The following is a 23,725-nucleotide window of genomic DNA, read 5'->3' on the forward strand; positions in this document are numbered from 1 at the left end:
CCCCGTCCCCTCCAAAATTGTGTCTTGGGCTGCAGCAAGTGAAATTTTATCTGTGGACCTGCAAATCCCATAGAGCATGTGAGGTGAGAAGCAGGAGGCTCTTTCTACAAAATGATACAACAAAGACAGCAGAGGTGAGTGAAGAGCTCTGAGACCATGAAGCAGCTGTCTTAGAGGTCATAGAGCCAAATTTCTCCCAGAGGCAGGCCTGAGCTGTTCTTACTCCAGCTGGTTTTCCATATCAGCTTCTCTGAACTTTCTACTCTTTATTTTCATAAAGAAGCCCACGTGGCTTCCCTTAGTCAAAATGGACATTATTCATTTTCATTCCTGACTGAAAAAAATTTAAATTTACTGGGAAAATTGGGAATCATGGCCCAGGATTCATGTGCCCTTACACAGCGCAGAGCTTGGATTAATAAGTGGTTTGATTTGGGGAAGTTCACTAAACTCCTTTTGTGTTATGTTTTGTTTTCCAGCCACAGCTGGCCATTCTGAAGAGTCACTCCTGGTATAATATTCAGGGGTTGTTCCTGGAGAGACCTGGTAAACATGTGGTATGAGGGATAGAAACCAGGTCTCCCACATGAAAGCATGTGCTCAACCCACTGACTTGTCTCTCTAATCCAGTTTACTAAACTCTGAATCTAGATCTCATTTTTCACCTCTATAAAACATGGTAACAAAGGTAACAGCGCCACACAGAACTATTTTAAGCATCAAATAGGTTTGTGCACCTAAAATGAAGGACAATATCTGCTCATGATGGAACTCAAAGAATGTCCATTCTTAGTAAACAGTCTCCGTTTGCTAAGTGAGGCTGGCATTTAGTAAAATACTTATTATGTTGAAGTCCAAAGGACTTGACAAAGACTGCGACATCAGGATCTGCATTTTGTAATACTAAAAATCAATATGGACTGAGTTGGGGTTGAGGGGAAATTTTACCATATCACAAACATTTTCTTCTTCTCTCAATTCAGATGCTCCTTCAGTAATACCAACTCAGGGTCAGCAGCTAGGGTGGCATGTTATGGAAACTTGTTATAAAAGTTACTCAATGGCCTCATCATGCAGAAAGCCTCCATTTGCTCACGTGAGGATTAAATTACTACAAGTAATTAGATAAGAACCAGGCATTCAGTGAACATTAATCCAACAACATCTATTTTTCTATACCTTTCCTTATATACATCTGTAAATGCAAAAATAAAAAGAAAGTATGCACTGTCTTTGTACTGTGGAAGAATAAATAGAATTTAAAACTTTTACACATAGAAAGATGTAGATCATGGACCGTTTTATTCTAACACAAGCCATGAAAGACACCACAAAAAACATGATTAGTGTTTAGGTAGTTTTGTCTACCTTGGAAATAAAATAATAAGACATCTTAGAAATAAAATAATAAGACATCTTAGAAATTAGATCTTAGAAATTAAAAACTTGGTCAACTCAAATCATACTGTCCTTGAATATACTCAACTGTGACTTTCCTTCTGTTATAAATGAAGAAAGCAGTCGGGAAACAAATATGCAGACTTGCCCTTCTCTGAATGAGGAAGGGCCATCACGGATTTTCACCATTGCTGTTGAACTAAGTTGTGAAAGAAATTGCAGGGAAAGAAGAAGCTCCCAAGATTCTCTTTTTCCAAAAAATTATTTAGGAGAAATGATTGCTGAAAGGAATGAACAATGCCCTAAGTATCAAAATATCTTCCTTTAAAAATACTCAAGTACTTTCTACACAACCCTTTCAAAATCCTAGTGAAACAGCTGAATGTTCCCTTTACAGTTCAGATGTGGAAAAGTGAAATATGGAAAAATAAAAGGCTTGCCTAAAATTATAACACTATTCAGTGGTAGAATACAGGCCAGAATCCATGTTATCAGAATTGACTTTATTTCTTCACTTTTCTGTTTCTGTACCAGCACATACATATAAGCAAGCAAGAAACTACCTGCATACCATAGTGGGAATAAATTAGAAGAATCTGGTGCAATGATTAAAACTGGGACCTAAAGGGATGTCAACTTACACTTATTAATTATTATTAAGTAGTGTGTTAAATATTATTAACTTATTATGAAATGATTTAAAAATAAGCTATATTATCACAAACATTTACAAACTCCTTAACTTTGCATGACTGGTATGTTAATAGAAGCAGAACACTTATTTTTTAGCCTTTGCTTGACGGCCTATATAGTGTCTTACTTGGGAAAGTTACCAATTCTTCTCAAATCTCATCTTTCTATCAAAGATGGAAGATTTTAAATTTTTCTGTTTGTTTTTTGGGCCACACCCAGCTGCTCTCAGTGGTTACTCCTGACTGTGTGCTCAGAAATAACTCTTGGCAGGCTCAGGGGACCATCCAGGATATTGGGAATCGAACCCAGGTCTATCCTGGGTCAGTCGCATGCAAGACAAATGCCCTACCACTGTGCTATCTCTCTGTCCCAAGATTTTTCACTTTTATAGCTCAAACGCTGTTCAAATTCTGAGGATAAATGTAGAAGCAATTTCTCAAATCATTTTAGGGGTAGTCAACACATAATTTCCCTTTAAATCCAGTAAGCAGAGATAGAAACTAAACTTAACTATTTCCTCTACAAAGCTAGACTGCTAGCACAAAGAACAAAGACTTGTTTTTTACTACCTTAGAGAATTTGAACTCTTACCTCATTGGAGCTCTGAGAGAGAGAGAAGGGGGCAAAGGGGAAGGTACTTTACTGCCATAAAGATGGAGGGAAGCTTGGGATAGACATGTTACCAGTCAAGAAAAGGTTTGGTACTTCTGCAGTCACAAAAATTCAGCAAAAATTGAAGGACCAAAGAGGGTAAGAGTTTTGGAGGAGTCAGGGAGTGACAGCCAGGTTTAGTACACAGAATTGAGCTCAGAAAGACACCTGTATGTTCAAGACTGTTATATATGAGAAAAGTGATAGAATAGGTCAACAGATCAAGTGAAGACAATGGGAGCAAGATTTTTTAATTGGCCAGAGGGTCAAAAACTTAGAAATGTGGGCAAAGATAAATGTGATACTGGCTCCTAATGAAAGTAATGCCTATGAACTCGTGGTTCTTTTTTTTTTTTTTTTTTTTTTTGGTGGTTTTTGGGTCACACCTGGCAGTGCTCAGAGGATACTCCTGATTCCATGCTCAGAAATTGCTCCTGGCAGGCACAGGGGACCATATGGGACGCAGGGATTTGAACCGATGACCTTCTGCATGAAAGGCAAACGCCTTACCTCCATGCTATCTCTCCGGCCCCTGAACTCGTGGTTCTAAGACATATAAGTATATATAGATATATGTGCACTTATTGTGAGCTTTGAGCATATATACGTGTATGTATGCATTCACAGAGATCTTTCTCTGGAGAAGGCCAAGAAACAAAACCCTGGACATGAGTATACTTTGCACCCAGATCTTAACTTCTAAATACCAGTATTCAAACTGATCTCTCTATATATGGACAGTTCCAGGACTGGGACAAAGAAAAGCAAAAAAAAAACAAAAAAAAAAAAACTCACAAAATAATGGGAAATAGGAAAAGGACATTAAAGGATTCACATGCCAAGTTTGGGTATCAAACAAATGATAGTAACAAATAATAACTAATGGTGTAAAATAGAAATTCATGAGTTCTTACAGGCATTAAAAAAAGGAGGAAGGTGCCTGCCTTGCCTGTGCTAGACTTGGATGGACCGCGGTTCGATCCCCCGGCGTCCCATATGGTCCCCCAAGCCAGGAGCAACTTCTGAGTGCATAGCCAGGAGTAACCCCTGAGCATTACCAGATGTGGCCCAAAAAACCAAAAAACCAAAAAAAAAGGAGGGTTGGAGAAATAGTGGCTATGCGTTTATTTTGCAGGCAGCCAACCCATATTCAATCCCTGGCAACACTTATGGTCACCTAAATAAACCCTGAGTTCTGAGGTAGTAGTAAGCATTAAGCACAGTTGGGTGTAGTCCCAAAAGAAAAAAAAAAAAATAGAGAAAAGGAAAGGGCAATGCTAATTCCAAGAGAGGAATAATAAATGAAACCAGAAAAACCATAGCTTGTCAACCATCAAACAACTTACCAGTTGTTCTAATTTATCAGTAAATGTCAACAAATGCTAAAAATTAGCAGGAAACTATCAATAAATGTTAAAAGTACAGAACAAAAATTAAGTGAGAAAGATGTTATTACTATAACTCAAAACATCTCCATTCACAAACTATGAAAATTATTTATCAAACTACAAAATAGAAATTAATTTTATAATGAAAAGATGTGGTAGCAAATAAGATAGGTAAAAATAAAGCATCATCAATAATCGGTCAAATCAAGTTCTTCTAATAAAGAAGTGAGTAAAACAAAGAAAAACTTTAATTATTTTCTTGCTAAGAATTCATAACTTCAGACTAATCATAAAAAAACATCAAACAACCCCAACTTGAGGTTCCTTTTACAAAATAATATGCCTTAGTCATCTAACACAGAGAAAGATGAAGAATAGTAGAGAATGAAGATTAAGAGGAAATGTGCAATTATTAATTTACTGAGATAATCGGTAAAAGCTGAATGAAAGCAATAGATCTAATAATCATATGACTCCTGAATTTGATAGCATAAGTGATTTGGTATAAGAATGCCGTGGTTGGGCTGGGGTGTGGTTCAAGTGGCCTACCACATGAGTTCAATCCCAGGTACCAAACTGCCCACTTAGCAAAGCCTGGTGTGGATCTGGTGCCTGAGGACAGCTGGGAATGACACACACAATAGCAACAACAAAAAAGGAATATCTTTGTTTTTAGAAATACTCATTATAATATTTAATAGTAATCAATCAATTCATTAAATGTCAAAGAATTCAGAAAAATATACATTATTGATCATCATAATTTACTCAATATACATACCAGAGAGAGAGGAAAGGCAAACGGGTTTTATTTATAAATGAGGAATTTGAATAAACAGTAAGTAGAAATTTTGTGTACTACTTTTGCAACTTTCCTATAAGTTTAAAATTATTCAAAATAAAAGTTTAAGAGATACATTAAAATTTTTAAGAGATATATTCAATATGCTGTTGCGATTTATTTAGCATCCAGCTATTTTTCTTATGGGAGAGTTTCTGATACTGTTAACCATTCTATTTTTTAACCAGAAAAAAATGCAATTATACATGATACATATTATTTTGATACCTGTTTTCCTCCTCTATATATCATAAACATCTTTCCAAATTAATAAATAGAGGTTGGTAGTACAATTTTTAATAGCTGTACAACCTTCCACTGCATGGTCATAAATCACTTATTCAATCATTTTTCCATTATTGGCTATTTAAGATTTCAGATTTTTTTTTGCTATTATAAACAACACTTCAGTACATGTCCTTATGGTTAAATCTTTACATGCATCATGATGTTATTCCCTACAGCCTTTATTAATTTTTCTGCTCACATACTCACATGTAATACATGCTCACTGTTAAAAATTCAAGCATTACGGAAACTGAAAATTCCTCACATATTAAAAAAAGAAAAAGAACAATTCTTGCACGTAGCAGAAAAATAATAATTTAGAAGGCTATTATAGAGATGACTGACAAATGAAAATGGAATTCAAACACCACGACTGCAAATTAGTCAGAATAATGCAAAATTTAACAAAACACATACACCAGAGAAGGGGCTGGCATAGGGATGTCACATTAAAAACCTGATAATAAATGTTTTGACTTATAATGAGGTTTTCAGGAATAGTGAAAGTGGGTGTACTAGAAGCCAGGATGTATTACATTGCAGATGCTTAATCAATAGAGTGGCCCAGTCAGCAGAGGAGCTGTCTCTGTCTGTCCCCTAAACCCCTCCTACCACTGCCACTGTGATGAGGAGAAATGAAGGTCAGATGTTGACCTTCTGCTTGTCATTGCTGACTAAAAAGCTAGTGAGACTCTGTTGGTGGGGGGTTCACTGACAGGAATCAGTTAACAGTCTCAATGGGAAAGGATGGTGAGCACAAGAATACTGATCCAATAAATGCAGGGGGAGAGGAGGGCCAGACTGCAGAGGGACAACAGGTCTACCGAATGTCTCTAAATGTCAGCAGGAACTTGCATCAATAGCACTTTACATTACCCAATTTATTTATTTATTTATTTATTTATTTATTTATTTATTTATTTATTTATTTATTTATTTATTTATTCATTCATTATTTCCAGCTACCAGCTCAAAGGAAGCTATATTTGTTATCTGAAGCTGCCAACAGTAAGTTTTCTGGTAAAACATGGCTAGTGTCCTCTTTGTCCTAAAACCCTATGCAGCTAAACATCTGCAAGCCTGGGATCCCATCCTTCTATCCTGTGGCATTGTATCCCACCCCTAGGCCAGAGATTGGCATCATCTCACATCTATTTAACCTTTCAACCCAAAACTGTGTACCAGCATGAGATCATTATCACACACATCTCTTATATTGGGGGCAGGTGGAATGTGGCAGTCCCACTTCTCAGACCATATATAGAATTAAATCACAGTTAAATCAACAGAATAACTAGCAGATAATTTTCTGGGTGTATTTTAATTGCAATTCATACTAAGGAAAATAAACTGAATAGCAGATATATTATTAAACAATCCAACAGATAAAATCTCACGTCACTGGGAATAGAAACCTCCACCATTAACACTCACAAAATGTGAAGTATGATGGGAAAACTAAGAAACTCAACTTAAGTCACAGATAGGGAGAGAAACACAGGAAAATCCCAAATCCATCAAAACACTTGAGCTTGGTTGATGAGGAACTAAAAATCAATATTGCACTGGTAACAGGCATGAAACAAGCACTTTCAGAAAAATTAAGAAATCACTAGAAATTCAACCAACTTAAAGAAAAACTTTTTCAGAGTATGAGAGATTCCATACAAATGGAACTAAAAAAGATACAGAACACCCCCATGAGCCACAGCAGCAGATTCTCACAGCGGGAGAACTGTATAGATGAACTTGAAGACAAAATACAGCATTGAGAATGAAGTCAAAAAAGAAAGAGAAATAAAAGAATAGAAGAAAATGTAAGGTACTTCATGGACAAGAAGAATAATCGTATAAGATGACCCTTCAATCCATAAAAAACTTCCTTAAAGTCTTAAAAGTAGGTTACTTTTTAAAAGTAAGAGGAGGGCGGATCACTCATCCCTGAAGCTGTTATAAGTTTCAGCATGCCATATACCAGCATATAAAACAACTTCCAACTTTGAGGAAGTTTTTCATGGGTTGAAGGGTCGTCTTATACGCCGGAAAATACAGTAGTAATACCAGAAGGTGAGGGAAAGCAGAAAGGGGAAGAATGAGTGGTGGAAGAGATAATAGTTGAGAATTTCCTCCACTGTGGAGGGAGGCAACTGCCCAAATTCAATAAACCAAAATAGTAACAAACAAACAAACAAAAATCCAGAATAACACCAAGACACATTGTAATCAAAATGGAAGGAACCAGGGCTGGAGAGATAGCATGGAGATAAAGCATTTGCCTTGCGTGCAGAAGGTTGGTAGTTCAAATCCAGCATCCCATACAATCCCTGGAGCCTGCCAGGAGCGATTTCTAAGCCTGGAGCCAGGAGTGACCCCTGAGCGCTGCCGGGTGTGACCCAAAAACCAAAAAAAAAAAAAAAAAAAAAAGGGAAGAAAGGAACCAAATAGAGACAAACTTCTTAATGCAGCAAGAGAGAAAATAAATCTTAAATATAAGGAAAATAACATAGAATAACAAAAGGTCTCCCATATGAAATGGTACAGATGAGTGGAATGACATATTCAAACGACTGAATGAAAGAAACTTTTGATCTAGAATCCACTACCCTGAAAAGTTTTGAGTCAAGTATGAATCAAGGAAAATAAAAATAAAATAATGTCCAAAAACCTCAAGGTATTAGGAATCAATTTAACAAATAAGATGAGAGACCCATTCTGCAAAAACATCAAAACACTTAAAGAAATTGAAAACCTTGGGAAGTGAGAAAAACATTCCATGTTTGTAAACTGAAAGAATCAATATTGTCAAAAAGACCATTCTACATAAATTACTATATAGACTCAATCCCTATCTAAATTCACAAATTCTTCAAGGGCTTAGAAGTCAACTTTAAAGTTTGTGTGAATCATAAAAGACTCCAACTACCAGGGGGCCAGGAAGGTGGCGCTACAGGTTAGGTGTCTGCCTTGCAAGCAGATGGACTGCGGTTCGATCCCCCGGTGTCCCATATGTCCCCCAAGCCAGGGGTGATTTCTGAGCGCATAACCAGGAGTAACCCCTGAGCATCAAACGGGTGTGGCCCAAAAACCAAAAAAAAAAAAAAAAAAAAAGACTCCAACTACCCAAAATCATACTGAAAAATATATTGGGAGACATCACATTACCTAAATTGAATCTATACTACAAAGTCATAGTAATTAAAACAGCATGGTACTGGACTAAATAAAGACAGTGTCTCTGACCAATGTGTCAAAATAGAATATCTAAGAACAAATACCAATATGGACAACCAGCTAATTTTAGACAAAAGAGCTGAGACCATGAAATGGAATAAATAGTCTCAACAAATGGCATTGGGAGAACTAATAACCATGTATAAGAAACTTAAGCTGGATTTATATTTCACACTTTATACAAAATTCAACTCAAAGTGGATCAAAGATCTTGAGATCTATCCGAATGTATAAAGTACATTGAGGAAAATACAGGCAAAATATTAGAGTCTTCAATGACATGATACAACTGGCAAAGGCTACAGAATCAAGAATAAAGAATAGGACTACATCAAACTAAAAGTTCCTGTGTGGCTAAAGAAACACAGACTAAAACAAAAGAACAGATAACTAAGTGGGAGAAAATATTTGAATTCAACACATCAGCTAAAGGGTTGATATCCAAAATGGCCAACAGGCACATGAAAATGATCATCATCACTTATTATTAGAAAGTCCAAAACAAGATGACAATGAGATACCATATCACACAAGTGAGATCAGTAAATATCAAAAATACTTGGAATAATTTGTATTGGTGAGGATGTGGTGAAAAAATCATTCTCATTCACTGTTGTAGGGAAAGGCCTGGTCCAACCCCTATGGAAAACAGTATGTAGTGTTCTCAGTACAGACAAAATTAAGTTGCCATATGATCTGGCAATTCCACTTTGGGGTATCTTCATTCATTCAAAAGAATATATGCAAACTATTATTTATTGTAGCATTTACATTTGGTACTTAGAATAACTGGAAGAGGGAATGTAATGGTTAAAAGGAGGAATGCCTAGATTACTCTGGCCTCAGAGTAAAGGAAGAAGAAGGAAAGGGAGTAGAGTGGAGAGGAAGAGACAGCTGAGAAATAACTGGGGTTGAGGAGAAGGCAGGGATCAAAGAAATGCTCATCAAGGAATGCAGATCTGAGTGTTAAGAAAAGGTAGAGCTAACTGGGCAAGAACTAGGAGAGAGGGGCCGGAGAGATAGCATGGAGGTAAGGCGTTTGCCTTTCATGCAGGAGGTCATCGGTTCGAATCCCGGCATCCCATATGGTCCACCGTGCCTGCCAGGAGCAATTTCTGAGCCTGGAGCCAGGAGTAACCCCTGAGCACTGCCAGGTGTGACCCAAAAACCACAAAAAAAAAAAAAAAAAAAAAAAAAAAAAAAAAAGAACTAGGAGAGAAAGAAGAAAGAAAATAAAGGGATATGCATGATACCCCTTCATTAACAATAGTGCAAACCACAGTGTATAAAAGGAAAAGAAAGGGAGAGAGAGAAGTAAAATATCTGCCCCAGAGGCAGGAAGCAGAGAGGGTGAAGACATTGGTGGCAGGAAATGGTGAAGGACAATTATACCATATAACTTACACTCAATCATGAACAATTTGTAGCCAGTGTTTAAATAAAAAATTAATTAAAAAATAAAATGATAAAAATAAATATTCAAATCAAAGACAACATTGAAATCATGTGACTCAACCTTTAAAAACTGAACTTAAAAAGGTGCCTATCAAGATGGGGAAGAGGGATGAGAGGAAACCTGGAAACATCGGTGGAGGGCAGTCGACACTGGTGGCAGGACTGGTGCTGGAACATTGTACATCCAGAACTCAACTTTCAATAACTTTGTAAATAATGGTGCTTTTAATAAAAAAAAAAAAGTTTTTGGGCCCGGAGAGATAGCACAGCGGCGTTTGCCTTGCAAACAGCCAATCCTGGACCAAAGTTGGTTGGTTCGAATCCCGGTGTCCCATATGGTCCCCCGTGCCTGCCAGGAGCTATTTCTGAGCAGACAGCCAGGAGTAACCCCTGAGCACCGCCGGGTGTGGCCCAAAAACCAAAAAAAAAAAAAAAAAAAGTTTTAATAAAAGAATAAAAAACCCATGGGGGCGTCTGGAATGATAGCACAGTGGGTAGGATGTTTGCCTTGCAGGTGGCCAACCCAGATTCAATCCCCAAAATCCAAAATGGTCCCATGAGCCTATCAGGAGTAATTTCTGAGCACAGAGCCAGACATAATCCCTTAGCACCACCAGATGTGGCCCAAAACCAAACCAAAACAAAGGTAAAATTAAACAAAATACCATGGATAGAGACATAGAGGACTATGTTTCCGAAATTTCATGTGGAAAAAAAAAAGGGGGGGGGGGAATTTAAGTAAGAATTTAAGTGTTTAAAGACAGTTTCTTATCTAAAAGTCATAAGGTAGATTTTCTTTCCTTTATATGCTATTTAAAGGCACTTAGAAATAATTGTTAACTAACATATCTAAGCAATTATTTTTTGAGTACCGGAAAGATGTTCAACACTGCACAGAATGGCCTGAAAATAACTCTTAAGATAATTATATGTACAGTAAAACACTTAATATAAAATTGTACAGAAACCCTTTAAACTAAAAAAGTCACAAAAAGTTCAAGAACAGTTTCTATCCACCGAGACAACTAATTAATCTTGTAAGACTAAAACAAGATGAGCCAAAACACCAGGCAGTCAAATAACCTATAGAAGATAAAATATATATTTCTGTCAATAGTATTTGAAGTCTAGAGAAATTACAACATGAAAACAAAACCATAAAAGCACATATCCACTAGAAGTATTTACTAAAATTTTCTGCCATAAACAACATCCATAAGACAAAGAACAAATTATGGATTCTGATTCCACCAAAAACGAAGAAATGACATTTTTTCATTTAATGTAGTATGATTAACAACTACAAAACAAAGAAATGTAACTACTTTTAACAGATTCTTTCTACCACTGTTCTTTTTAAAGTTTTTTTTTTTGGGGGGGGTGGCACACTAGAAGGCACTAAGGGGTTACTCCTGACTCTGCACTCAGAAATCACTCTTAGCAGCCTAGGGAGACCATATGGGATGCCAGGGATAGAACCCACGACTGTCCTGGGTCAGTCATGTGCAAAGCAAATACACTACCACTGTGCTACCACTCCGGCCCATCTACCACTGTTCTTTTCTCATTTTTATTTTGGTTTATTTTGGTTCATAACTGGCAATGCTCAGCAACTACTCCTGACTTAGTGCTCAGGGGAGACACCAGTGGTGATGGAAACCATATGATGCTTGAGACTAAATCCAAGGCTTCCTGCAGATGAAGCATGTGCTCAGCCCTTTGAAAATATCTCCCCAATATCAGCTCTTTGTTATTTTTCTTTTTGGGGTGAGGGTTGATTTTTGGGCCATAATCAGCAATGCTCAGAGGTTACTCCTGGCTTGGTGCTCAGGAATTATTCCTGGAGGGCTTGGGGGACATACGGGATTCTGGGGATTAAACCTGGGTCAGCTGAGTGCAAGGCAAATGCCCTTTCCACTGTACAACCTTTTTTTCTTAATAAGATTGGGGTACAGGAAAAAAAGGGGGGGGCAGAGCTGATGATATAATCAGGACCTTGCAAATGCAGGTATACACTTTGCCACTTGAGCTATCTCCCCAGCCCTCTACCATCCTTCTTGTATAATAATTAGCAAATTAAATTAAATTAAAAATGTGACTCAGAGCGTATAACTTGTTAGAGCTTATAACTTGCCCAGTACTGCCAGGTGAAATCACAGGCACTGCTCTAAAGGCAATAATGATAAAAAAAAAAGAAACTATTGCCCAGATTCAAAGTTTTCAGGATCCACCAGCATAATTCATAATGCTAGATAGAGTGGCTGTGGCCAAATATTTTCATTCTCTTACCCTAAAACTCTTGACTGTCATGAGATATTAAGTTCCATAAAAACCAAGCTTAAAAAACCAACTCAGGATTGAAGAGGTAAAGATAAAAGATACCTAAAACTTTGATACTGAAAACAGTATTTCCAATTCTGATTCTGAACACAATGGGCTTGGAAAGTAGAGCCAGTCTGGTAAGAAACTCTGGTGGCCCCAAATGGAAGAAGTTGCCAAACCCTAGTAAAATCAGATCCAAGACTTAGAAGTTTCTTGATTGTTTGATTATTTGGTTTGGGATCATACCCTGTGGTACTCAGGACTTACTCCTGGCTCTGTGTTCAGCAATCACTCCTGGCATTGCTCAGGATGCCATGAAGTGCCATTCATCAAAACCAGGTTGGCTGTATGAAAAGCAAATAAATTATCCACTGTACTATTTCTCCATGCCATTAGAGACTCTTGAATGAAGCAAAATCTAATAGCATTTTCATGTTGCTGGTAAATATGTTAGGTAAATATGTACAACAAAGAACAATCACAGAAATGCAAAACAGACACTCCTGTATGTTTGCAGGGTACAGAATGCATTTAACCTTCAAAACTTCAATGGAGCTAGAGAGATAGTACAGTGGGTAAGGCACTAGTGTTGTAAAGGCTAACATGGATTCAATCCCCAGAATCCCATGATTCCCCAAGCCCAACAGGAGTGATTACTGAGCACAGAACCAAGAGTTAACCCTAAGCACACCTGGGTGTGACTCTAAAACAAACAACAACAAACCTGCTCAATGGGATTTATGAGATGATGAACCCCTTCTGATGAGCGCTTTCTTCAAAGAAATACTTACAGAGTGCAACTTGAATGTCAACTTTAGTATCACCTAAAGAAATAGTCAGAAATATCACAGACACATAACAATAGGCCATTTCTCTACTAAATGATTATAGAACTCATTAACTCTTAATCCCACAATGGTAGATTGCTTAAATGGAGGCAGAAAGAAGAAAAGTACTTGACCACTAGGTGGAAATTGGCAAAATTGCAAATACTGAAACCTAAGCCTTTACAGTTTTTTTTGTTTCTTTTTTGTTTTGTTTTGTTTTGTTTTTGTTTGTTTTTTTGGGCCACACCCGGTAACGCTCAGGGGTTACTCCTGGCTATGTGCTCAGAAGTTGCTCCTGGCTTGGGGGACCATATGGGACACCGGGGGATCGAACCGCGGTCCGTCCAAGGCTAGCACAGGCAAGGCAGGCACCTTACCTTTAGCGCCACCGCCCGGCCCAAGCCTTTACAGTTTTACTTCATTACTCAATACATTTGCCACAGGGTTGCTTCCCTGGTCAATATATCATGGGGAAGGAGAAGACATAAATTGCTGTGGGCATGGCGAGATTCATCTGGGCCAAACCACAGGATGATCAATTTACATGCATTCTCTAATTTAATCTCTATCATAGCTTTGTGAAGTCAATGCCATTTATTCTTATTTTACTGAGAAGGAACAGACGCACAGAAGTTAAGTAGCTTGTCCCACAGCAAACAGCACTAATGACAACAACAGGATTCCAACCAACATCTGTCAAATGCAAAGTCTGGCTCTCAACCATCCCCTATCTAACACCCAGAGTATTTCTAGCCCCATTCCCTGGTGTGTCCATCCTTGACTAGTTTTGTGGGTCTAAAGATAATAGAATATATGTTTAGGTGACTCCACCTCTCTCTCAGTCCAGAATACAGCTCCTTGTCACCCCTCACCCTAGGAAAATTTTCTTTATCCCAAAGTATAGCTTTTACAGGAAAGAGAAAACAGCCTTTTCCCAAGAGCACAGATGATGCCTTTCTGGCTACACTTGCCAGAGAACACTTAATTTTCCTTGGCCTCCTGTTTGCAACATACCCTACTGAATGAAGATCTAAGATAAATGAATAAAGGAAGATACTATTTGCACCAAATGAATCAATATGTCACATCAACAGTCTTGCACTGTTCTGCCACCTAAAGCATATGGAAAGCAGAAAGCAAAATAAGATGCTCCAAGGTAGAGGCTGTCCACAGGACTGTAGGATGGCAGAGATGAGGGGATCACTGTGTGTAGCTTTACTCTAGAGGAGCCAATTCTTCCTTCACAGCCCACCCCAACGCTGATCTATACATACTAGAGGTTTCTGCTAGATTCTTCAAAGAACAAAATTGGGAAAACTATAGGTGTGGGGTGGGATGCTGGGCCATACCATGCTGCCTTCAGGAGCTATTCCAGGCTTTGTTCTCAGGAGTAACGCCTGGAGGTTTTCAGAGGACCAATGTGATGATGGAGGTACAAATAAGGGACAGTTGCAAGCAGGGCTAATGCTTTACCTCTAGTACTATTCTAGCCAGACAAATCCGGAGCCCTAGCAACACATCCACAAGCAACATCCCATATAAGATTCTGCATCCAGATGAGGTGCTGGGGAAGGACCAGCTATGAAGGAGGACAAGCAGGTCAGAATTGGTCAACAAAATCAGATAGTGAAATGCTCAGTAGCCATGGGCCAGGGTGAACACAGAATCAAAACATGTGCCAACAGGGCATCCCATATGGTCCCCCAAGCCAGGAGTGATTTCTTAGCGCATAGTCAGGAGGAACCCCTGAGCACCACTGGGTGTTGCCCCCCCAAAAAAAAACACACACACAAATCAAACAAATAACAACAACAACAATAACAACAACAAAAAACATGTGCCAACAAAATAAGACATAAAGTCAGAAAGCAGAGATGCCTGCTGTGAAGGTCACAATGGCGACAACAGTGCCCCCTGCAGAGCATCTTGGGACTCTCTGGCCCCTGAAAAGTGCTCTGAAATGGCCAGCAAATGTTCGTTGGTTATTTCAGTGGAAGCATGAGAGAAGTCAGGAATATCACTGCTCTGGAGTGGGTATTTCCCTGAAACTGTTGGGTTCTTCACCTGGGCCAAGAATCAGTGATGTTGCCTGTCTCCTTGTGGAAAGGATCCATGACAGAAAACTTGCCTGAATGAGGAAGTGCAGCAGGTTATGGAACTAGAGCTCAAGAGACCTCAGGACTGTGAACACAGGATGACCCCAAAGGCCTGAAAGGCAAAGTCTGAGAAGTGCTTGGAAAGACACTCATACAGAGACCAGGAACAGTTACCTTTGGGGGTGTCAGGAGGGGCAGAGACCACCTGCTACCATGAGCCATCAGAGATGTTTGCTGTTCTAAGGTGGCTCAGCTCCAGGAGCAGCTCCACAAGACCCTGAGTAGAGCCTAGTAGAGGTCACCAGAGTCTGGGCAGGGTCAGAGACATGGGCACATGGGCACAGCAGATACAGGAAGGGAAAGGCCCTGGAAGGTGAAGGGGTAACTGCACAGCTGCTGGGAGAACAGGGCTAGGTGATCTAGACTCTGCCTCCCAGAAGCCAGGCCACACAGGGAAGACACAGGCCAGGGCAAAGGAGGACACATCCTAAGACAAAGCCTGCCCACCCTCACCAGGAGTCTATGACAAATGGCTGTAGCATATCTGAAGGTCAGGTCTGAGCCTGGGAAAGTTGGATTCTAAAGAACTCAGGATGTGGGCCCGGAGAGATAGCACAGTAGCCTTTGCCTTGCAAACAGCCAATCCAGGACCAAAGGTGGTTGGTTCGAATCCCGGTGTCCCATATGGTCCCCTGTGCCTGCCAGGAGCTATTTCTGAGCAAACAGCCAGGAGTAACCCCTGAGCACCGCCGGGTGTGGCCCAAAAACCAAAAAAAAAAAAAAGAAAAGAAAGAAAGAACTCAGGATGTGGGCTCTTGTGAGCCAAGCCCTCAAAGGAACATTTTTTTTAGATTAAAAAAATAGTTGCTATTTTCCTTCTGTACTTTAACCCACATCCCCCATACTCCCCTTGGTCAGGGGAGAAACTGGTGGTTGGACATGGAGCAGCCTTGCAAACATTTTCATCAGCAAATTCCAGGAAGTCAATTTTAGGCTCATATTTTAGTAAACAGCTAATATTGAAACATGACACAGAGAAATACAATATGTAATCAAATTGGGAACTGAAATTAAGACAAAGTACTATAGTGCAAAAAGACACAGTCATTGGGGGTTTCTGTTTGGAATTAAATTCCAAGTATTACATGTTCCTTTTCTATTTTTTCTGGGTCAAGAGGTTAGTCACACCATAAAAAAGAGTTAATAGAAAAGAATGGTCCAGGATAAAGATGTATTATTATACTTTGCATGAATACCTGTCATGTGGAAATTATCAGTTCTTAAAAACAACCATTCCTAGTTCACAAATGAATAGCCACTTCCATCAAAATCCTTTCTCTAGGGCCGGAGAGATAGCACAGCGGAAGGGCATTTGCCTTGCAAGCAGCAGATTCAGGACAGATAGTGGTTCAAATCCCGGCATCCCGTATGGTCCCCAGTGCCTGCCAGGAGTGATTTCTGAGTTCAGAGCCAGGAGTAACCCCTGAGCACTGTTGGGTGTGACCACAAAATACACAAGCACACAAAAAAGAAATCCTTTTTCTACTGTATGCTATTTCCCAATGAGCGGTATTCTAGACCACAAGTAAGTATGCACTATAGCTACTTCATAAAAAAACATTAATGCACCAAGAGCCATTTTTTCTTTCTAAAATTTGGTTTGGAACCCCATCTGGTGATATTCAGGGGTTATCCTGGCTCTGCATTTAGGAATCACTCCTGGTGGTACTCAGAGGCCCATAGGCAGTGTCAAAGATTAGACCTAGACCAAGAGTTTTTTATCGACCTAATTCACATAGAGTTAATGCCTTGGTTTGTTTAAGATACTTAGCACACTCATTTCTCTCTCTTACTCTAGCCTTAAATCTTAACTGAGACCCATGATTAGTAAGAGATTAGCAGAATGATCACTCAGAAGCAAGGGCATTTTTTAGAGAGCCTTTCAAAAATAATGGGAGGGGCTGGAAAGATAGCATGGAGGTTAGGCATTTGCCTTGCATGCAGAAGGATGGCAGTTTGAATCCCGGCATCCCATGGGCTCCTCCCCCCCCCCCAGCCCCTGAGCCTGCCAGGAGTGATTTCTGAATGTAGAGCCAGGACTAACCCCTGAGTGCTGCTGGGTGTGACCCAAAAAACAAAAAGCAAAAACAAAAAAAAAGGCAAATAAAAAACATAAATAATGAGAATTGGCCAAAACATATATGAGCCATAAACAAAAAGGAAAAAAATCAAAAGCACAGAAAAATATTTGTAAACATAAAGAACTGAAATCTAAGAGCTGCGAGATGACGCAGTGGCCTAAGTGCTGGCCCTGCCTGCATGAGACCCTTAGTTTCACTCCTGTGGCCCATTTACTATAGAGTATATTCCAGCAACTCAACTTGTCTTGGACCCCCAGATACCACAAGTGATTTCCAGCAGCAGTGTTAGCTAGGGGTATGTGAGCAGCCTTGAAAGCTTGTCCACCAATGTGCAAGCAAACTTGGTCTTCACAACTTCATCAGCAGAGGTAAAAAACAAGGCGTAAAAATGAATACAAGTAAAAGAGAATGAAAGAATTGAAACTGACCCAGATTAAGAATGTAGGTGGAGCTCTCCCTCTCTCCCTCTCTCCCTCTCCCCCTCTCCCTCTCCCCTCTCCTTCTACCTTTCTCCCTCTCCCTTTCTTCCTCTCCCTCTCTCTCTTCCCTCTCCTACCCTCTCCCGCTCCCTGTCTCCCTCTCCCTCTCTCACTCTCTTTCTCTCCCTCTCTCCCTCAAAAAACAAACAAAACAACAACAACAACAACAACAACAACAACAAAAGAATGTAGGTGGAAAATATAAAAGAATGTAGGTGGGAGAAAACAAGACAGAAATGGTCCTACTGCTTTTTCTTCCTAGATCATTCAAACTGCCATATTAGTGACTGAATTTTCTTGGAATAGGTACAGATCTCAGGAGCTACTGAGAGTTCTAATATGTCTTGTCTCATAGCAAATAACCTGGAGGACTGTGTATATAGATTTTGTTTATTAAGACTATCCAGTCTGGAGGCCAGATATAGCACAGCGGGAAGGGTGTTTGCCTTGATGTGGCAGACCCAGGTTCAATCCCCGACATCTCTTATGGTCCCTGAGCATTGCCAGGAATGACACCTAAGCACAGCACCAGGAATAACCCTGAGTACCACTGAGTGTGGCCAAACAAAAACAAATAAAAAGACTATCCTGTCTTGTGCTTTGCTCTTAAGCTCTTTCTTCTCACATCCAATTTAGTTCATCATGATCTCAGAAGACCAATCACTAGCTTTCTGCTCCTTGGTTCAGAAGTGTACATATCAGCTATGTGAGAAGCTCACAGATATAGCCACTATTCCAAGCCCAAAAACCTGGACATGTGTCTGCTGCAGACATCACTCTGGTTCAAATCCCTGGCATCACATACAGTCCTTTGAGCACCACCAGGGGTCAATCTGAATACAGTACAGTAGGAACTGTGTGATCCATATCTACAAACACAAACACATACCACCACCTCCTTCAGCTTCACTAGCAGTTCAGCATGGTCTTGTGACTAACTCGAGGAAGTTACAGACAGCAATGAGGAAAACGAAAGTGCTGTGTAAGACAGGGATGGGCCACACAATGTTCTATTGAGGAGACCAGATTGGCTTCTCCATCAGAGACAATGGGTGCCCTTGAGGGTTGCAGCAGAGGGAGGACATAAGCGTAAGAGAGAGACACAGAGCCCAGATGCCAAGAATTTTAGGACAGGCTCAAAACCATGAAATACTTACCTCCATACTAGATATGGAACAGCAAGTTTTTGCATATTTATCCCCCCAAGAACTGAGTGAAGCTTTGCCCCTCCCTAACCAAAAGCCATGCTTCAATAAATAATGAAATTAGAATGTACAGGTGATACGGTGGGTGGATTAATGGGCACACTAACCAAAGAATACCCAGGAATTACAGGAATGGCCAATTAACTGGTTAATTAAAACACACACACACACAATATAGGGACTAAAGTGAAAGCATAGCGACAAGTAATAGCACAGTGATAAGCACATTTGACTTGCACATGGCCAACCTGGGTTCAATCCCAGATTTCCATATGGTCACCCAAACCTGCCAGGAGTAATTTCTGAATACAGAGTCAGGAGTAACCTGAGTGCCACCAGGTATGGCCTCAAAACAAAACAAAACACACATTACATATAACACAACTGGGCTAGAGTGGTAGTACATCTGCCTTGTGAGTGGCTAACCCAAGTTTGATCCCCAGAACCCCATCTGTTCCCCCAAGCCCCTCCAGGAGTGATTCCTATATGCAGAGCCAAGAGTGAACCCTGAGCACTGCTGGGCAACTCCCAAAATACATAAATAAATAAATAAATAAATAAATAAAATCCAGATTTTAATTTAAAAGGCTAGAAGCTGGTATCTGCATAAACCAAGAGCCTGACCAGTTGTGTACGGTGATGCTGTCAAGGCTTATTTCTAGGGAGTGAGACTAAGTGGAATAGTTACAAACTCTATAACTGACTAGCAGTTTTGTTTTCAACAGTGAGCAGGCATAAAGGACTTAATTAGAAAACAATATTCATCTACTTGATATTCACTAGCTAAAGAGACAACATATTCTGGCTTCATCTTATGATCCTACCAACATTTCTTAAACTAGTTCTATAAAAAAATTGCTTACAATGAAAAACTACATTTACCTTAGCTCGCATATATATAAGATTTACATATATATATATATATATATATATATATATATATATATACCGATATACATGCAGACATATCAGGTAAATTCTATTTCTTTACTGTCTAATTATAGAAACAGTTGCTTCTTACTGGAATGGCCAATGTCTTTTTGTAATCAGTGATAGTAAATCATGAATCTCAGAGATGAATATAAAATTATATTCATAGGAGCTTCATGCAAAAACAATAGGAATAAAAACAGACTTGCAGGCTTATTAATAATCCTACATCCTCCAAAATACACATAGGTTAACATTAAAAAGTTAAATTTTCACCAGTATATCAAAACAAACTTTGCATAAAAGGTTGACCCAGAGTGACTTATGTATGGAATAGCCAAAAAATAGAACACAGAATAAAAGTCAATAATCTACCGCATGCAAATATGTAGCTGCAAGGTTTCTTCGCTGTTAACTTTGCTGGGTATTTGTGAATCCAAGAACAGTCCCCAGAATGAGAAATTACTTCCCATCCCCTTGTCCCCTTTCGGGGGAAGACCTTGGTAATATTTATCCGCAGCAAATAATAATCCACACAGACAAGAACGATAGGGTTTAAAAGATCGGGCAAGGAGAGCCAGAGAATCCTTCTGCAGCCAGCAGCTTTTTCACAGAAGGACCCCTCACTCCTGTCCCTCAAGCTATTTATTGCCAACTCCACAGCGCCCCACCTGGAAGGGTTAGGTGGGGCAAAAGTCACAGAACAATCCTAAGGAAACACTTTTATATACAATTCCAAGAATCATCTTATGGAAACTTTTTCATATGCTACATGTAACTAGTACCTTAAATGAAAAAGGTGCTTTTGAATAAATTTTATATGGTTGGGGCTGGAATGATAGTACACTGGGTAGGACATTTGTCTTGCATGAAGATGATCTCCCAAGGCCACGAGGAGTGATCCCTGAACACAGAGCCAGGAGTAAGCCCTGAGTACTGCTGCGTGTGTGGCCCCAAAACAGAAAGAATATCATGTGGCCAGGTACCTACCTAGATCAGAGATACCCAAATTATTTCTATCACCTATTTCTAGAAGAAAGAAAACCCCCCATGGAAATTTACCTTCTTTTAAGAGAATAAACAAGGCCCAAATTATATCTGAGGCTACATCAAGTACCCCCTAAGTCTGGGCTGTTCTAGACCATCTGTCCCACTTTGGGGTACATTGCTTTGACTCGTGGATGCTCAGGGAAGTGCAATCCTAGCCACATTCTCTGATGCACTTCCTCATCGAGAGAAGTGAAACAGTTGAATCTCAAGTTCCAAAATCACGCTGCTACTCCCCACTCACCCCATCAAGTCCCCAGGAGAACCCCAAGCCTCCCCATGACTGGGACATCACCTACCTTCCCACTGGCCTGTCAGCACCAAAGTCCTGTTAATCACCACATCGATTTCAGTGGCTCCATCTTCCACAGCCAATCTGATCTCTTCTAAGCGTGTTTTTAAATGAGTCTGTCCAGCCGGAAAGCCGGTGGCCACTAGGTAGAAGATGTGGGGAGGGCAGGCCAAGAGCAAGGAGGAAGAGAGGGAGAACAATGGATGAAAATCACAATGGACTGGCATTTCAAGTCAGAATTACACCCAAAGTAAATGAGCATTTAGACCAAAGCATCAATGGCACTTAAGAACTTCATACACGCCTGGCAAAGTGTGAAGAAACAGAATGCAATCACACAGAGGACTGGGGTTAGGATAAACATTCATTTTATATTCTAGAAGATGTGAAATTACATTAACACAGAGATATTGGGAGGAGCTTTGAGACTGGAATAAAGAAAACATGTATCATCCCAGTGAGAGCCACACAGGAGTAGCAGGATCTCCGGCTGGATGGTCATTAAACAATTGTGAATACTCATCTTCTTTGGTTTTTTAACTTTTTTTTTTTTTTTTTGCAAAATAATAGCTTTATTTAAGCACCATGATTACAAACATGATTTGTAGTTGGGTTTCAGTCATAAAAAGAACACTCCCCCTTCACCAGGGCAATATTCCCACCACCAGTGTCCCCCTCCCGCCTCCCCCACCCCCTGCCTGTTTTTGAGACAGGCATTCTACCTCTCTCACTCATTAACACTGTGTGAATCTTCATCTTCATCAAGCAGGCAATGACTATACTATGACATATTTAATTTATTTGTTCCTTTATTTATTGTTTTGGGACACCTCTAGTAGTTCTCAGGGTTTACTCCTAGCTCTGCTCTCAGGAATTACTCCTGGAAGACACATATGAAGGAACATATAGGGTTTCAGGGACTGAGACTGGGTCAGCTGTGTGCAAGGCAAATGACCTATCTGCTGCAATATTGCTCTGGCCCCTTACTAAAGGACTGAGGGTTTTTTGGTTTGGTTTGGCTTGGTTTTGTTTTGGGGCCACACCTGGCGGTGCTCAGGAGTTCATCCTGATTCTGCATCCAGAAATCACTCCTGGCAGACTCTGGTGACCATATGGGATGCCGGGGATTATACAGGGTTGGCCATGTGCATAGCAAACATCCTACCTTCTCCCTTACTCACAATTTTAGCTGTTGTGGCCATATTATAAAATAGATTTCTGCCACAGCCTATATTAAAACAGCTGTGCAAAAAAAAGGATGGGGATAAGACTAAATAGCAGAAAGCAAAGGCCCCTTGGTGGTTCACAACATCGGAGAGGACCAAGAACATGAGAAGTAGGACCAGAAAAAGAAAATTCTGGGGGCCGGGTAGGTGGCGCTGGAGGTAAGGTGTCTGCCTTGCAAGCGCTAGCCAAGGAAGGACCAAGGTTCGATCCCCCGGTGTCCCATATGGTCCCCCCAAGCCAGGGGCGATTTCTGAGCACATAGCCAGGAGTAACCCCTGAGCGTCAAACGGGTGTGGCCCAAAAAAAAAAAAAAAAAGAAAATTCTGGATACAGAGCTGTGTGTTCACAGATCTTAGGGGCTTATCATTGATTCCTCCTCCTTGTCCAGGGGTCATCCAGATGTTCCTGTTAATACTAGGTGTCCTGGGTCTGCCAATACTTCCACTAACTGTTGTGATGGTGTAAAGGCAAAGCTGACTGACTGACGAGGCTCATGGCAAATGCAGGTCCAGTGTAGGAGAGCTGCCAGCTACTATGGAAGACCTGAGTCAGGCTGTACATAAGTGCTTTACAGTGTGTTTCAGCTGCTGCATCCCTAAGAAAATCCATTCAGGATCTTTATAGAATCCTTTCCTGAAAACCAGGTCATGTTTCTATAATATCTTTTTAAGGGCATGCATATGCATTGGTGGAGGGTCTGGGCATTTTGGTGGTGGTAAGGTAAGAGCCAATACCAAAGCCCTGAACTGGAGAAGTCATAAATAAGATCATTGCCTCATGTACAGCAGCCCAGGTTCAATATCAGCTCTGCATATGGTCACTTGAGCAATGCCAGGGTCAATCTTGAGCAGAGCAAGGAATGGACCCTGAGCATCACTGAGTGTAACCTCTCACCATTATTACAAACATGACATAAACTATACTAATTAGATACTCTTTGAGAGTAATGGAAGGTCTCATGGATACTTTGGTGGTGGTGTAACAACTATGTACATGAGAAGTAAATATGTAAATACTTTTGCAAGCAAATAGCTAAACTACAGTTTTGTTTTGTTTGAAGAAGCATCTAATTCTCTTGTTAGGGCCTGGCCCTACCAAATCTCTCTGCAGCAAGAACTCTAAATTGATCCTCTCTTCTCTCTCTCTCTCTCTCTCTCTCTCTCTCTCTCTCTCTCTCTCTCTCTCTCTCTCTCTCTCTCTCTCTCTCTCTCTCT

At 40.1% G+C, this 23,725-nt stretch overlaps 1 protein-coding gene across 1 annotated transcript in view; it reads right to left on the minus strand.

The window, feature by feature from the left end:
* The window catches only part of DERA (deoxyribose-phosphate aldolase), a 110,235-nt gene that overhangs the window by 55,503 nt on the left and 31,007 nt on the right, over positions 1 to 23,725 (minus strand). Inside the window, exon 5 of the mRNA XM_049783701.1 lies at positions 21,292 to 21,426. Coding sequence (XP_049639658.1) covers positions 21,292 to 21,426 — 135 coding nt within the window. The remainder of the gene's footprint in view (positions 1 to 21,291; positions 21,427 to 23,725) is intronic.

This window comes from Suncus etruscus, chromosome 11, assembly GCF_024139225.1.
Source record: "Suncus etruscus isolate mSunEtr1 chromosome 11, mSunEtr1.pri.cur, whole genome shotgun sequence".
In the NCBI taxonomy this organism is placed as follows: Eukaryota; Metazoa; Chordata; class Mammalia; order Eulipotyphla; family Soricidae; genus Suncus; species Suncus etruscus.